Here is a 17,887-nt window from a genome sequence, read left to right as displayed (position 1 = left end):
AAATGAAGAGAAAAGAAAAAAAATAGTAAAATGATAAGAAGTTTAAAAAGAATATCCCGGCAAGGTGGTTCACACCTATAATTCCAGCACTTTGGGAGGCCAAAGCAGGTGGATTGCTTGAGCCCAGGAGTTCAAGACTAACGTGGGCAACATGGCAAAACGCTGCCTCTACCCAAAACACAAAAATTAGCCAGTCTTATAACCTAGTCTCAAAATAGATTTAAAATTTTTAAAAAAAGAAATAATAAACAAAACCTCCACAATGCCAAGAAAGAAATAAGCCAACTTTCCTCCTGAGGGTCAAACCTATTCCAGTCACTGAAAACCAGCTTCTTAAGCCATGGAAAGATTTGAATGGGAGGGTGAAATTTCACAACAATGGCACAACAATAAGCATGGACCCATCAAGTCTGGGGATGATCCACAGTGGTTTCCTTGCATTTTAGTCCCAAGAACACTTTACTGTTTTAAAAAAAACTATTATTGCGTACCATGCTCATTACCTGGGTAACGAAATGATCTGTACACAAAACCCCCATGACACACAAATTACCCATGGAACAAACCTGCTTATGTTCTCCCTGAACCTAAAATAAAAGTTGGAAAAAAAACCCAAAACTAAAACTAAATAAAACAAAACAAAATAAATTTATTGAAGACCCCAAGGAGCATTTTGTTTATATGGGTTATAACTATCAATATTTACTTTATTGGAAATTAAAAGCTGTAGGATGTTTTGGTGACATCTTCATTTCCAGTTTGAAAAGCTACTATAATTTTTGGCTTTTAAAGAGCTCATAATGTCTATACTTAAAATATTCTATTTCTCTTTATTTAAACTGTTTGTTCTAAAACAATGCCAATGTTTAATTGACATTATAAAATTATACAAAAATGTTCTGTTGTGTAACACACAGGGTATATTACATCAATGAAGCTGAGGGGAAGCTGGGTTTCATCATATTTTCATTTTTTATTAACTGTTTTCCTCAGTTTCTTTGGAGATTTCTCCTTCCCACAAGTCACTGAACTATCTACCTTTCAGCATCTTGAAATGCAGAGATAGCAGCTGTAGGTTGGCAAAGCAAGTCTTCTACTCTTTCCTTTTGAAAACTAACAAAGTATTAAGCTGCATGCAGCCTCGGTAGCACAGTCTGGGTGCTAGATATGGTACTTCTACCTCAAAATATGGAAATAAAGATGCTCCCATAGGATTTTTTTAAGTCTTCATAGAAGTAGTATAGGAAATATAGGAAAGTGCACAAATAATCAATGGACAGGTTGGTACATGTGGTGTTTGGTTTTCTGTCCTGGCATTAGTTTGCTGAGGATAACAGCTTCCAGATCCATCCATGTCCCTGCAAAGGACATGATCTCATTCCTTTTTATGTCTAGTTTTCCATGGTATATATGCACCACATTTTCTTCATCTAGTCTATCATTGATACACATGCTTTTCTTTTGAATATATACCTAGATGTTACTTGCTGGCTTATAAGATATGCGTTATTTTTAATTTTAGTAGATATCACAGTTTATACCGGCTTATACGCTAATTATGTTTCCCTTCTAATACCCAGTATTGCTTGCCTTTAAAATTTCAACCTTTCTGTGCAGGGGTATAGTATTGTTGTTTTAATTTCTATCTCTCCGGTATCTAATGAACTAGAGCACAGTTTCAAGTTTTTACTGGTCATTCATTTTATTTCTATGAAGTACTTTTTCAAGTATTTTGCCCATTTTTCTATTGGGTTGCCTGCTTTTCTTTCCAGCTTGGAGGTATGCTATTCTCTTTATTTTGGATATAAATTTATTGTCAGATACGGTACTGAATGCATTCCCTCTCCTCCCTACTCATCCATGTTAACTCTGCCTCCTACTATTTTACCTATTTCTCATTCTTCCCAGCGGTCAGTCTTCACATCCTTTGAACATGGTAGGTATACTCACACCTCAGGGCACTGCATTAGCTTCTACTTCTGCTTGGAATATTCTTCCACAGAGATTCACATAGCTCTCTCTTATACATACTTCAAATCTTTGCTGTAAAGTCATCTTTTTAGTGGGGCCATCTCTAATATCCCTATTTAGTCTTACAACATCTTTAACACATTCCGTCTGCCACCCCCATTCATTACTTTTTATTTTTTAAGAGTTTTGTATTTGGATATTTTCAAACATACACAAAGTTAGAAATAATAGTATAGAGACTTCCTCATCTATCATCCAAACATTAATAATTATTAATATTGTTACAATCTTATTATCCTATAAATACTTCAGTCTACACCTTTAAATCTATAATTTTATGAAATACACACACCATGCTGTAATCAAATTTAACAAATTAACAGTACCATACATCATCAGCTCATATTCAGATTTCCCAGCTGTCCCAAAAATATCTTGTTACAGCTGGTATGTTTGAATAAAGGTCCAAAGTTTTTTTTTTTTTTTTTAAAGTGATAAAGAATTAACTTTTACTTTTATTCTAACCTTCAAGGTGTATTTATAGTATCTTTTAATTTTGTTTCAAAGACCCAAAGAATTATATACATTTCAGAGGAACTGTAAACGCATGTTCTGAAAAGCAGTAGCTAAAGTAAAATTAGTTCCAAATATGATCTTCCTTCAATGTCATGGTTATTCAGACTGTTTATTGGAAGACAGAGCTACAGAAGCTGTGCCAAGACTCTCATATCTTGAAAATCCAAGTAAAAAATGACTTGTAATCCCGAGTGAACAGCTTCAAAGTTCATACAAATGTGCTACATTGTCTAAAATATACCAATAAAAAAAATCAAATGTGTTCCAATCCTGGTATTTTAAAAAATTATATAGTGAAGTTCACAACTGGAAAAAATGTTTACTTCAAGAAGTCAGCAGGCACACCAGTCTATTAAAATAAATATGTCAAATTCTTATTGTTCAAATGCAGAGTCTATAATATGTGCTGTACCTATTCAAAGGCTAGCTAACCTACATTGTTTATTAATCTTAAGTTAAACTCCATGATTTCACTAGAATTTTTAAGAGCTATTTTGATATGAGCATAGAGTGAGGCAGTAGAGTTGACAAGAAAATATATTGCACTGGGAATTAGGAGATAAAAGTTACAGCATATTTTCTACTACTAACTGGGTACTTAATGTTAGGAAAGTCAATGATTCTATGCCTCTGCATCCTTCTCTAAAATGAGATAAAAATACTTGTCTTAGTTCACAGATTTTCTGAACTTTCTAAACTGAGATTTCTCTAATGATACCAATAACATTTTTCTTCCAAGCATACCATTGCTTTCACAGGCTGTTTTCAAGAAATACAAGTATTTCATAACTTACTTGTTTTCCTTTCCTTCCTTTCTTTGCAAAAACTATAGACACACACACTTAATTTCGAACTCAAACAATTCTATCTAAAAGTTCTACATGATGTGTTTTCAATACATGTGTTTGGTGGCTATAAACATTGAGGGAGCTGTGGCCTTCTACAATGGGCTAAGGTCATTCTTTCCAGTCATAGCCACATCCAAGAGGATTTCACCACTCTCTCCACACACAGATTGAAATACAGTGTTGTGGTGCTTACAGCAACATTAGAGACACCCATTGTCCTCATTTCAAAGTTCAGCCAACTCCTGTACTCTTTACAGAAGTCCGCAAAAAGTGTGGGACTTCACTCAACTTTTGAAAGTACTCTTGTATATATGTTACTCTCTTCCCCTTTTTCTCATAATCAATATATTCTTTCTCTCTCTCCACCATTCCCTACTCCCTCATTTATCTATCTACTCCTCTACTTTGTTAACAGTTGTCAGGAAACTGGTTTTTCTACGGTTGTCTCAGAAGTGGTCCTCAAGGACACTATTGGAGATGACTGCATCTGAATATTCTGGTATCTCTTTACAACTTGATATGGTTTGGATCTGTGTCCTCACCCAAATCACATGTTGAACTGCAATCCCCAGTACTGGAGGTAGAGCCTGGTAGGAGGTAATTGGATTATAGGGTGGAGTTCTCATGAATGATTTAGCACCATCCCGCCTTGGTACTATACGGTGAGTTTTCACAAGATCTGGTTATTTAAAAGCGTGTAGCACCTCCCCTCTCTATTTCTTGCTCCTGCTTCCCCATATACAATGACTCACTCCAACTTCACCTTCCACCATGACTCTAAGTTCCCGGAGGCCTCCCCAGAAGCTGACACCACCAGGCTTCACGTACAGCCTGCAGAACCATGAGCCAGTTACACCTCTTTTCTTTACAAATTACCCAGTGTTAGGTATTTCTTCATAGCATTGTGAGAATGGACTAAATACACAACTTATTCTGAACTTAAAGTCGCTCAAAGCTTTCTCTCAGATTTTGTTTACGCACTGTCATGTGGGATAATGAATCCTATAAGTTTATAACTTGCTATGTAACATGGTACTGTATTTGCTTTCATCCAGCTTAAAACCACAGGAGATAAGCTTTGCTGGAAATAGACACAGATGCTATCAGAGTATAGCTAGACTGTGATTCAGGGAAGCTGAATTAGAAGCTGAGCTGGCATAGAATGCAAATTTAAAGGAGGACATTTAAATGTTCATATGCCAAGACTGGCTAATTTTGTAGGGGGCTGGCACCTGCTTTTACAACAAATCCAGGGTTCACTGCGTAAGAAAATTTCAGAGTTTTCCTTCATATCATTCAAAAAAATCAGACACAAAGGATAAATTGAGTCTTTAATTCTAACCGCCCATTTTACAAACATGATCAAAGAGACATACTGAGGTTTAGTATCAAATTTCACATTTTGATATATGTAAGGAAAGTTCTCATCATCCTTACACAATCTCTCAAACTTGTATTTATTTATTTAAGATGGCAGTAGCCCTATGCATTGTGAGCCCCCTTCTCTTTCTTATGAATGTATTTGGTTAATCATTTAAACAATAATTGCTTTTTTATTGTTGCTTTGCTATAAGTTTCACTTAACTGTGTTTGCTCAATATTCAATAATATCTTCAAACTCTATGTAAGCTTGCTACTGGTTTTCTAATATCTACTTTTTATGCTTCCAAAATCAAATTACTATATATGAGTTTGAGTTCACATGATACACCTTGTTTAAAATTAGCATTTCACGGAATACACTTTGGGAAATGGTAAACTAGTATAATTATCCCTAACAGCAAGGAAAACTTGAAAATACATTTTTCTCAGCTGCAGTTAGACTGTATATTGTAGAGCCAATTGTTTGTATACATAATTTACCCACTGATTTAGAAACAAGGTTAAAGGAGTGGAAGTTTCATCAGAAAGATGACTCATGATAAGTCTTCAGACTCCTTCCCACAAGTTGTATCAGTATCATTTAGCCCACATTTGAATATAATATAAACTAACAGTGGCTTAAAACCTTGTAAAAGGACATCTGCCATCAAGTTAACAAGAAGTGTAGCAATAGGAAGTCCTAGAGATTGTTTAGTAGCTCAGTAATGTTTATGGTTCTATCTTCCTAATCTTCCATCCTCAGTGTTTCAGAAACACTTTCCCCTAGTGTATGTGGTTCTATCTTCCTAATCTTCCATCCTCAGTGTTTCAGAAACACTTTCCCCCAGTGTATGTAAGACGGCAGCTCCAGGTATTGTAGCCCCATATGACAAAATTATAGCAGAAAAAAAGGAAGGAGCATGCTGCATTCTTTTCAGAGCAGAAAATTTTGATCAGAGACTCCCAGGAGTTTTTCCAGAGATAGCAAAATGGATTAGGACTGCAATGATCTACTTCTCATCCAAAACATTTCTCTTGGCTTAAATGCATTGCTGCCTGAACTAGCAGCTGTCTTAGAAAAGAATGAAATCGAACGTCTTCAGAGGAGGAAATCAAGAGTGTCTGCCACATTCCTTCTTAAAAATTGTACATGTTCCAAATACTTATCTGTGGATACAAAGTTGCAATGCCAAGAAACCAAAGTTTGTGGTTTTCCCTCTACCCATATTTTCAGAACTTTTCATGTTACAAATGTTTCTGGTAACGCTCACAGGAGTCATAATTAGCTGGCCAGTTATAGATAATATCTGGCATTCATATATTCTTCTACTTCTGCTCATGTTCCCTTGGGGCACAAAATATCTGATATCTACAAATCTACTTGATCGGTTCTGGTCATTCCCATTTCTGAATGTGACATCATGAGCACACCAATGTCTGTGCCAAAGCTAAAGTCTCACAATACCATTAACAAACCCAATCACCAATATGCTAAGGCATTGAGGGTTCTGCAAAAGTCAGGGAGAGTGACCCCCCTCATTCTGAATCCCTTTGTGTCCCTGAGAAACAAGAGAGTCAATAAAGCAATGAAACGGAAATGACATAGGTTATGAGTTCACCATTCAAGCATATTAAAATAGTTGTTGTGACTATGTTCAACTATATAAACGGAAGCATGTCAAAAGATATAAAAGCAGATCAAAAGATATAAAAAATACAATTCCTAGAGATGAAAAATACAGAAAATATTGAAATAAAATGTATTAGATGGAAATACCAGTGGATTAGATAGTTCAGAAAGAAAAACACTGAACTTGAGAACATAATAATAGGATCTATACGAAGTGAAGCATAGAGTGAGAAAAAAAAAAATGCTGAGCATCATGATTAGCAGAACAAGATTACTTGTTCTAACATAAGCCAAACTGGAGTCAACAAAGGGGAGATAATTGAAGTAAAGGTGAAAAATCATCCGAATTTACTGAAAATTATAACATCACAAATCCAAGAATCTCTACAAATCCCATGAAAGGTAAACATAAAATGCATGCACTCACACACGTATGTAGACAAACAAGCAGCATAAAATTTCTTGAAACGATTGATAAAGGCATGCTTTTGAAAGCAGTCAGAAAAGAGACACCTTATAAACAAAAGATCAAAGATAGAAATAACTGCGGACTTCTTTCCATAAATATGCAAGCCAAAATAGTCTCACCAGCAGAACAAATGTTAAAGGAAGCTCTCCTGAGAGAAAGAAAATGGTAACAGATGGAAATTTGAATCTATGCAACAGAAGAGTTCCAGAAGTAGTAAACAGAAGAGTAAATACTCTTATCTCATTTTTAAGTTATTTAAAATAATATTGACCATATAAAGCAAAAATAATAAAAATGCACTGTGATTTATAGAACAGGTAGAAGCAAAATGTATGTCAATAGCATGTAGGATGAGCAGGGAAAAGTATACTCATTGTATCGTAAATGACATAATATTTTAATGTAGACTATAGTAAATTAAAAATGTATGCTACAAATGCTAGAGGTACTGCTACAAAAATAAAATGCGTAAGTGTAGCTAATAATCCAATAATGGTGATAAAAAGGAATACTAAAATATACCCATCGCATCAGAGGCACAAATAAGGGGGGAAAAGAAATAAAGAACAGATGAAACAAAAAAATAGAAAGATGATAGCTATATACCTAACCATGTTAAAAATTACTTTAAATTTAAGTGGTCCAACCCCTGGTTGGCAAGCTTCAACATATGGGACAAATCCAGCCTGCCAACTGTTTTTGTAAATAGCGTTTTATTGGAACACAGCCATCCTTGTTTGTTTACCAATTGCCTATGACTGCTTTCACACTACAAAGAAAGCTGAGTAGATTCAAGGACAGACCATATGGCCTGCAAGGCTTAAGCCGTTTACTATCTGGCTCTTTACAGAAAAAGTTTGCTGACTCCTGGTCTAAACACTCCAAGTAAAAACAGAAATTACCAGACTGGATTAAAAGAAAGATCCAATGACTGCCTACAAGAAATATATTCTGGATATAAAGATACAGATAAGATAAAGTCAAAGGATGAAAAACATATTACTATGCAAACTCTCTTCAAAAGAATGCTGAAGTGTCTATATTAATGTCAGATAGTATACTCCAGAAGAAGGACTTTATCCGGGATAAAAAGGGGGCATTTATAATGAAAATAGGTCAATTCATCAAAAAGACATAACATTCCTAATGCTGTAAGAGATCTAAAAAAATGCGGGAAGCAAAAAACTGACAGAATTAAAAGGAACACAAATCCACAATCACAGGAGATTTCTATACTCCTCTCTCAGGAACTGAGAACAAGTAGATACAAGATTATTAAGAATGGAGAAAGCATGAACAATACTATTAACCAATATGGCTTTATTTATAGAACTATCAATCTGATGACAGCAGAATACCCATCCTTTTCAAGTGCAAATGATATTTCCAAGGCAGACTATGTTATGCTTCATAAAATGTCTCATTAAAAGAAGTGATAGTTTGTTTTCTGATAACAAAATTAAAATAGAAATCAGTAACAAAAGACATCTAAAACATATCGAAATATATGAAAATCAAATACCACAGTTTTAAATAACCATCTGTTATGGTTGTTATGTGTCCCTCAAATATCATGTATTGGAAACTAAATGCCCAATGTGGCAGTACTGAAAAGTGGGGACTTTAAGAGGTGACTGGATGATGAAGGCCCTGCTCTCATGAATGGATTAATGTATTCATGGACTAATGAATTAACAAGTTAATGAATTAATGGGCTACCATGGGAGTACTGGTGGCTTCATAGGGAGAAAAAAACCTGACCAACCACGTTAGCACTCCCAGCCTGCTTGCTATGCCATACCCTGTACCGCCTTGGGTCTGTGCAGAGTTCCCACCAGAAAGAATGCCCTCACCAGATGTGCCCCTCAACCTTGGACTTTCCAGCCTCCATAACTGAGAAATTATAAATTTTATAAATTTCCCAGTTTCACATATTCTGTCATAAGCAACAGGAAACTGACTAAGGCACCATCTGTCAAAGAAGGAATCACAAGAGGAATTAGGAAATATTTTGAGTTTCATGAAAATAAAAAAACAGTATTAGCAAAATTTTAAAATTTCACTAAATAATGCTTACAGTAAAATTGATTTTATTTCTTAAAGATCTAAATAAATTCAATTAAACAATATCTACCTTAAGCAGCTAGAATAAAAGAGCAAATTAAATCCAAAGTCACAGAGTAAAGCAATAAATATAAGAGCTGAAAGTAATGAAAGAAAATGGAGGAAAATGTAGAACATTTATATAACTAACATCTTATCTGATTCTTTGAAATTCTACAAAAAGCTACCTGAACTAGTAATAACAAGTGCATTTACTAGCAAGGCCCAAGGATAAAAGTCAATATACAAAAGATCAACAGTATTTTGATAAACTAGCAAAGAACAAATGAAAACTGATGTCTAAAACAGGGCATTTGTAATGGCATCCACAAACATGATTTACAGATAAATTTTGTTAAATAATGTACATGAACCTATACAATGAAAATTATAAAACATTTCTGAGAGAAATGAAATGGAGAGATAAGTAAATGAAGAGATATACCATGCTCACGGAAGGAAAGACTAAATTTTTTTAAACGTCAATTCTCCTTAAAATGACCAATATATTTATTACATTCCCAATCAAAATTCCATTGGATAAGTTTCTGTTGGACAATGCTATTCTAGCAGGAAACAAAGTAAATAATATTTACAATCTCTGGATAGGTAAAGAATTTCTTAAATAGAACGAAGTACAAATTATAAAAGAAAAATTGATAAAATTATACTTTATAAAAATCTTGCAACTTCTACTCTTTGAAGGACTACATTAACAAAAAAGCCAGCCACAGACTTGAAAAAAATATTTGCAATATGTACCAGAGGACTTGTATCCAGAAAATACAGTTGTTGACAAAGTTTAGAATACACTTAGAACATATCCCAATAACTCCACTTAAGAAGAATGAAAACATTTCCACACAAAGACTTGTAAATGAATGTTCGTAACAGTGTTATCTGGAGTAGCCCCACACTGGGCATAACCTGATTGTCCATAAACAGGTGAATAAATAAATAATCAGATAGAAATACAGTCATACAAAGGAATATTACCAAGCAACAAAAGAAACAAAAGAGGAATAAACTATTGATACCACATCATAGATGAATCTCAAAAACATTATACTGAATGAAGGATGTCAACAAAATATTACATAAAGGGTGATTCCATTTTTATGTAACTCTAGGAGAGAAAATTATCTATGTGAAAAAGCAGACCAGGGATTGCCTGGACCTGGAGGAGGGGTAAATGACCTGGGGAAAGGCACAAGGAAATTTTTCAAGGGTGATGGAAATGTTCTGTATCTTAATTGTGGTGATGCTTTCATGGGTGCATATGTTTGTCAAACCCCATCAAAATACAGACTTAAAAATGGATGCATTTTGTTGTATGTAAATTTTATACCCCAATAAAAATGTTTAAGTTCCCTATTTACTAAATATACACAGTAAACAAAATTAAGTTTCAGTTTCTATTTGAAGCTTTTTATAAGCAGAAAGAAAAAAACGAGAAGGCAAGAGGCAGAAAAAATAGAATATAGGTCAATTTCAGGTTCTTTCAAAATTGTAAAATGGGGAGGTAGAATAGTTATTTGATTTGGGTTTATCTATTTATTTGAAGTGTTTTTTGTGTAATCAAAACTACAAAACCATTGCAATTAGTTTTGCCCTCAGAATTTTCTTTCTTCTGAGTAACATTACGTACAAATTTCATTACACAGGCATTTGGATAGATTTTCATATAAATACATATTTGGGAAAGAACGTTTCTTTGCCAATTTCCAATGTAGAAATTAGATAAATACTAGGCATAAAAAGTTATGTGGTTGAATGCTTTTAATTTCCATGCCAAAAAGACCAGAATCTCTAATATTCAACAAACTCTTAATTTTATTAGCAGTTACTCTTGTGGAACACAGAATTTGGTGCCAGAAAATCACATTATTCCACTGACAATTAGATAACATGGCCATGTCCTTAGAGCGCCAATATTAAATTACTGGAACATCAGAAGAAAATGCAACTGAATTATAATTTTCCTTAGCACTATATGTATTTTTCTTCCCGTTTCCCACATTTCCCCAAACTGACTAATTTTCTATCTGTTCAATGTTTTTAGGGCATTAGATTAGCCCAAGTGCTTAAAATTTAAAGCCTTATTTTCCCATTTCCTATAAAGTAATATAGGGTTTTGCAATATTAACAGAAGGGACACCACATTGCTTATTGTTTTGCACAAATTTTAAAATGGAAAAAAGTTTGAACACTTTTTATACAGATGTAGTAAGTTTCATTGTTGTAATACAAATCTTTTTTTCTCCAAAATCACAGAAGCAGCAAATACTTTCATTTTTCTCTATGAAGTTATTTTATGAGTTAATGAGTTACTACACGAAATAGGAATAGTAACTTACAAAGTATACCCCAAAATGTCCTAAAAATTTGCAGTTAGCTGCAATTCTCAGCAACAGTGAGGCTTGATTCTAAACAATCCTAATTAAGTTGGATAGATTTATTCAGGAAAAAAAAGGTTGTCACATAATTCAGGAAGCACAGGAACAGAACAACAAGTTGTGGCAATCAGGAAGCAGAGAAACAGAGCAACTAGTTGTGGCCCTGCCAACAGTGACCACAGAAGCCACACCTAGATGGCAGGCAGCCTGTTCAGTCACTGTACAAAGAAAGCAGTGGGCCGGGCGCAGTGGCTCATGCCTGTAATCCCAGAACTTTGGGAGCCTGAGGCGAGTGGATCACCTGAGATCAGGAGTTCGAGACCAGCCTGGCCAGCATGGTGAAACCCAATCTCTACTAAAAATACAAGAAATAAGCCGTGTGTGGTGCTGTGCACCTGTAATTCCAGCTACTCGGGAGGCTGAGGCAGGAGAATCACTTGAACCTGGGAGGCAAAGGTTGCCTTGAGCCAAGATCGCACCATTGCACTCCAGCCTGGGAAACGAGTGAAACGCCATCTCAAAAAAAAAAAAAAAGCAGTTCCCTGGCTAATCTAGGGTAATAGTGGTGCTATCAACAGTGACAACAGCATTTAAGTAGCAAGAGTGAAAATATTGAATTCTGCTTTCTACATTCACAGATGGTAGGACATTCTGTGAGGAGACTGCATTAATTCTGTTACATGGAGGACTAGAGAGACGTTTAGGATCGAAGAGATAAGATCTGAAAACTGTGTGTCTCAAATTTGTTTCAATATGTATGCAATTAGTCACAAAGGACAATATAGAGGCTAATGTAAAACCGCTGTCTCCACTGGTAATCATATAACAGCCTACTACTGTGTGCTGAACACCTGTTACGTATTTTTAGTTATCACATTTGAAAAACATCCTGAGATATTATTGCTATTGCATTTCAAACGTGAGGCTTATTACAACTAGTTTGGTTTATCACAACTATTCCCTTTCAAATACTGATGCTTATCGCAACTAATTTCAAGGCCACACAGCTAGGAAATGTTAGAAAGTCTGTCCCAAACTTGGGATGTTAAATAACTTCTGGTTCCCATTTTGTGTTCTTCACATTACTGGGGGAACCTAACAGAATGGGGGAACCTAATAGAAAAAGCCAATCATCAGAAAATTGTAGTAATAGGTAACAATAACAGCTAAACATTATTAGGTACTTATGTTCCAGCTACTCGTCTAGGAATTTTACTCTATTAATTCACCCACATCCTAGCACTACAGGCATCATCATAATTCTCCTTTATGTGATCTTTATACTAACAAATATGGTTCAAAAAGAATTTCAAATCAACCTTGGTAAAAGATGTACTTCAAAACATTTTTCAACACTGCATGAGGCTTGCCCTTAACAAGCTCACTGTCTCATAGGGATGGGCGACGAAGAACAATTGCAATATAGGATTAAAAACAAATGTTATCATGGGGCACTATATAGGATATTAGTAAGAACACCTGGGAGAGGTCCAAAAAATGACCTGGAATAGTCACTCGGAATGAAACCTGCAAATAACATTCCAAAAGAAAAAAATTTAGTGCAGTGAAAAATTCTGCTCAACACAGTGATGGAATAATTAATTGGCCTCCAATTGCCAACTAAGTATTGTATTGCAACAGGAACTAGAGAACACACTTTAGTTATAGTAAAACTGAAAACAGGAGCTTAGGAGCCTGGCAGATCTGAGTTTGCGTTCTAGATTTATCACTGCTTATTAGTGTGAAGCTCAGTGTTTTCCTTTATGAAATGAAAACATTACCTACTCCTAAGCAAGCTGTGAAGACTGAAGGTGGAATGTTTTTGAAATCACTGAATCAACAGCAGCTGTTGTGTCTCGGTTGTGGTTTCCTAATTTAACTGTTCTCCTTTAGAGAGCTCAACACTAATTTCTTTTCCTCCAGTCTCTTAGGACTCTTAAAACCTGCAAGGGCCCATTAACATTTCATGGGGACAGGCAATAACATTCATCTCTTTTACTCTTGGTGTTATTGGAGATAGTGATCATTTCCTATGTGAGTTTATGCCTCTAAAATTTTACTAGTTTGCCTTAAAATGAACAACAGAATCACGGTATGACGTGGCGTAAAACTAATCAGCGCCAGCTATCTTTTTCCCCTCTTTCCTACGTGGGTGCTACTTATTCCTATAACGAGATCTTCCCCACTTCCCAAGTCTGCACAAGGTGTGAGAGAGTCCTTGTCAGTTAAATGAAAGCCAGAATAGCTGCTGTCACTTAAATTTAGAGAAGCTGAAAAGTTGGTTGTCTTAAGTGGAATTAAACATGTTATTATCAAAAGAACTCAGCACCATCCTAGGATTACAGGCATCCTGATAATTCTCCTTTAGGTAAATGGGAAATAATTTTAGATGTTTCTAAACTTTTAAAGAAAATTTTAGAAAATGTTTGCTTGCTTAACATTCTTTCCTTTTATCCACAGCAACCACCATCTTTAACCAAATATTTTCTGTGTTCTTCCACATACTCTTTGGTAGAAACAAAATAACTAATTAAACCTTAAAACTTGCAGCTAAAAAGTAAAAAGTTTAAAACTCACAAGAATCTGTGATAAAAGCTCGTTTTCATCTTCAGCCATTACACCGCGCTCCTTACTCTCCACTATTCTCAAATTTTTTTTTTTTTTTTTTAACTAGGCCCTTTGATTCCTTGGACTCCATAATTATGGAATAAAACATACAGCGAAATATGCGACTCTACTTGTCTTTCATTATGTGAGCATAAGGAAATTCATCTTTGAATACAGTAAGCTTCACTGCTTGTCATGAAAACCATACAAGCACCAATCACTACTCTATGGTTCCCAACCTCATTTCCTTCCAAAAATATCTGAAGTCTATTACTTAACTAAGGTTAAGCCTCTCCAAGTTAAACCTTGAGGGATGTTCTTTCTAGTGAGTCACTTCATAATCCCAAACAAGCTTCCCTCCCTTTCCCTTTTTGCCGCCGATTGTGAAAAAATCCTTTCTTTCAAAACATGAGCAATCCTCAAAACTCAATTGGCCCAGCTGAATTCTTCTTAATAGAAAAGTTTAATAACCTCGCGAGACAATAAACCTCTTGACAGCATTTCTGTAATTACATCTAATACACTGATTTCTATTTCTATCACTGTTTAACTTCTCATTCTAGGATAGAGTTATTAAATGTATTCTTTAGATCTCTGGATCTTAAAAAATATTTATTGTAGCTATTGCCAGACAGACATTTCCAGTAGACCTTATAGAGTGACCACAAAGACTTGCAAATGATTTGGACATTCGTTGGCACAAGTTCTCCCCCTTTTTAAAATTTTTAAGTTGGCTCAGAGCTTTAAGAATTTTAAAATCAGGAAATTCACCATGAGTGAGAAGTAGGTGAAAACCCGCGCTTAAGAAGAGATAGCGCGGAGCCCGTTTATATCACCGATCCTTATCAGTTCTCATAGGAGAAGGACACGTAGAAGGAAGACGACCCAACCAATCTTTGGAGACAAGACTTAGATTTGAATCCTTGCTGTTCTCTTTAATTCCTATGTAACCATGAAAAATCTACACCTGAGTTTCTTTAATATCTAATATAAAATTTACATACTTTATATAGTTAATACCAAGATAAATAAAAGCATTATAAAAGTTGCAAACTCAAGTTTGTTGCTCCAAAATCCCTGGGAGAGGTCACAGATGGAAAAATCAGTTTCAAACAGATTTTCCTCTAAATTCACCCCCAACACACAGATCCTCATTTTCTCCTCTACTCCATAACTCCTTTAATCTCACTGCTTCATCCTTAAGGCAAGGAAAATCACATCTAAATTACATTTTGCATTCTTCCAGGCAACCACTAAAACAATTGCTAGGATATGACTCTAAAAGCTTCTACTTACCAATTCTGGTTGAAGGGCGCTGGTGTTTCTTCCTAGAATTTAGGCCAACTGCACGTGTTCTGGGGGAGACCAAAGTGTATCCTTTTATCAAACAGCTAATTGGATTAACAGAGACTTTCCATCCAAAATGACACCCATTACATAGACTTTCATTTCCTCATCCAATATAGTTCATTTTACTGTAGTGTTACGTCATAAAAAACAAAGCTCATTCATCGCATTCTTACACCTGTGGTTTATGACACAGGCCACTGCACTTTAGCCATTAGATGTTCCAAAAAGATCCCAACACCAGCAAAATACTCTCCTGAATCCTTAAGCATCAGAGAAAAACAGATAAATTTCACTGTTGTAATCAGTAAAACCTTGTTGTGTGTAAGATTTGGAAGTGGAGACTTCTGGTCACTATCAGAGGTAGAGTCAAAAAAACAGACTGGTGCATTTTGTCCCAGCTGAAGTTGAAAGAAGTATTTCCGCATTCACATTTTAGACCACAGTCCTCACTCTGACCCTGCCAACATTTCAAGAGGTCCCCAAGTTGAGGCCTTTATCCCTGCAAACAAGCTTATTCTATGTCCGACAAGATCCGAAGCCTAAAACATTTTGTTCAGGCATTTATTTCACACTACTGAATGGTAAATCCTCCAACTTCCTCAAGTCACTGAGGGTGCTGTGTGCCTGTCACGTCTCCGCCTGTCGTGTGTCCCTGGCCACCCTCCTGCAGCCAAGGTCTGGTGCTAGGCTGACCCTGTGTTTTGTCTCCTGAAGGCAGTGTACCCTGGCAGCCCTCCGTGACACCATGATTATAGTAGAACTAATAAATTGATGCTTTTTTTCCCTAAACCCTCTGCTTCTGTCTCATACTCTTATTTTCATCATTATCCTCAATATCACTGATATGACTTTTAATTAGCTTCTTTACTTGCACTCTTGCTCGGTTTCATCAGCAGTCATCCCCTTACATCCAGTTTCAGTTGTCAAAGTTTCAGTTACCCACCACCAACCTTGTGTGTCCAGAATTGGTGGGTTCTTGGTCTCGCTGACTACAAGAATGAAGCCCCAAACCCTCGCGATATTACAGTTCTTAAAGCTGGTGTATCCGGAGTTTCTTCCTTCTGGTGAGTTTGCGGTCTGGCTGACTTTAGGAATGAAGCTACGGATTACAGTTCATAAAGATGGTGCGTCCGGAGTTGTTCATTCCTCCCCTCTCAAGTTGTTCGCTCCTCCGGGTGGGTTCTGTGGTCTCGCTGGCCCCAGGAGCAAACCTTCGCCGCCAGTGTTACAGCTCATAAAGCAGCAGGGACCCAAAAAGCGAACACCACCAAGACTTTTATGATAAAGACATAAAGAACACAGCTCCCACACCACCTGAAGGAAGCAAAGCCGGTTTCCACGACCAGCTTGGGTGGCCTACTTTTATTCCCTTATTTGGCCCCACCCACATCCTGCTGAATGGTCCATTTTACAGACAGCTGATTGGTCCATTTTACAGAGAGCTGATTGGCCCATTTCACAGAGGGCTGATTGGTCCGTTCTGACAGAGTGCTAATTGGTGCATTTACAAACCTTTAGCCAGACACAGAGCATTGATTGGTGCATTTACAATCCTTTAGCTAGACAGAAAAGTTCTCCAAGTTCCCACCAGATTAGCTAGACACAGAGCACTGATTGGTGTGTTTACAAACCTTTAACTAGACACAGAATGCTGATTGGTGCGTTTACAATCCTTTAGCTAGACAGAAAAATTCTCCAAGTCCCCACCCCTCCCAGAAGCCCAGCCAGCTTCACCTCTCACTGGCACTCCCGGCTGGACTTTGCTGCACCTAGCCCAGGCACTCTGGCAGCCCAGAGGGAGCTCATCCCAGACAATCAAGAGGAAAAGAGAGGAAGTGAGAAAGAGACAGAGACTTGCTATCATGACCAGCGATTCCGCAAAGAGGGAAGGGCGGTCCACACACAGTATTCAGCCTCTGATCAAGCCAGCAGGTGCGGGGGGGCCGCGCGGAGTGCGGGGCTTGCCAAGCCCGTGCTCACCTGGAACTCTCGCTTCACACTTCTGCGTGAGCAAAGGGAGCCGGCTGCGGCCTCGGCCAGCCCCAGAGGGGCCCTCATAGCGCAGCGGCGGACCGAAGGGCTCCTCAGGCACAGCCAGAGCGGACACCCAGGCCTAGGAGGCGCCAAGAGTGAGCGAGGGCTGCTAGCAAGTTGTCACCTCTCACTTGGATGGAAAATTTTACATGCAATATAATATTATGTGTGTGTGTGTGTGTGTGTGTAAGAGAGACCACAGTCACATAACTTTTATTAGAGTATATTGTTATAAGTGTTCTATTTTATTATGGGCTATTGTTGTTAATCTCTTACTGTACTTAATTTATAAATTAAATGTTATCTTAGGCATGTACTTACCGGAAAAACAGTGTATATAGGATTTAGTGCTGTATGTGGTTTCAGGCATCCACTGGGGGTCTTGGAACATAACCCACTCAAATAAGGAGGGACTACTGTGTTTTTTCTGCGGCCAGAGCGATCTGTTTCAAATGCAAATCTCTTCATGCTACTTCCTCCTCAAAATTTGCAAGATTTTTGATATCTCTTCCTTCCCTCTTCATCCCTTTTCCTACTCCCA

General features: G+C 36.7%; 1 protein-coding gene across 1 annotated transcript in view; it reads right to left on the bottom strand.

Annotated features, from left to right (window-relative positions):
• The window catches only part of LOC108542959 (bone morphogenetic protein 5), a 298,304-nt gene extending 282,065 nt beyond the window's left edge, over positions 1–16,239 (bottom strand). The window contains exons 1-2 of the mRNA XM_017893236.1: positions 16,181–16,239; positions 15,259–15,317 (exon numbers count right to left, since the gene is read on the bottom strand). Of these exons, the coding sequence (XP_017748725.1) occupies positions 15,259–15,317; positions 16,181–16,212 (91 nt within the window). The 5' untranslated portion in view covers positions 16,213–16,239. The remainder of the gene's footprint in view (positions 1–15,258; positions 15,318–16,180) is intronic.
• Positions 16,240–17,887: the final 1,648 nt, after the last annotated feature.

The sequence above is a fragment of the Rhinopithecus bieti genome, unplaced genomic scaffold (assembly GCF_001698545.2).
Source record: "Rhinopithecus bieti isolate Rb0 unplaced genomic scaffold, ASM169854v2 scaffold_23303, whole genome shotgun sequence".
Classification (NCBI taxonomy): Eukaryota; Metazoa; Chordata; class Mammalia; order Primates; family Cercopithecidae; genus Rhinopithecus; species Rhinopithecus bieti.
Note: the sequence above shows the minus strand (reverse complement) of the source record. Positions and strands in the feature narration are given on the sequence as shown.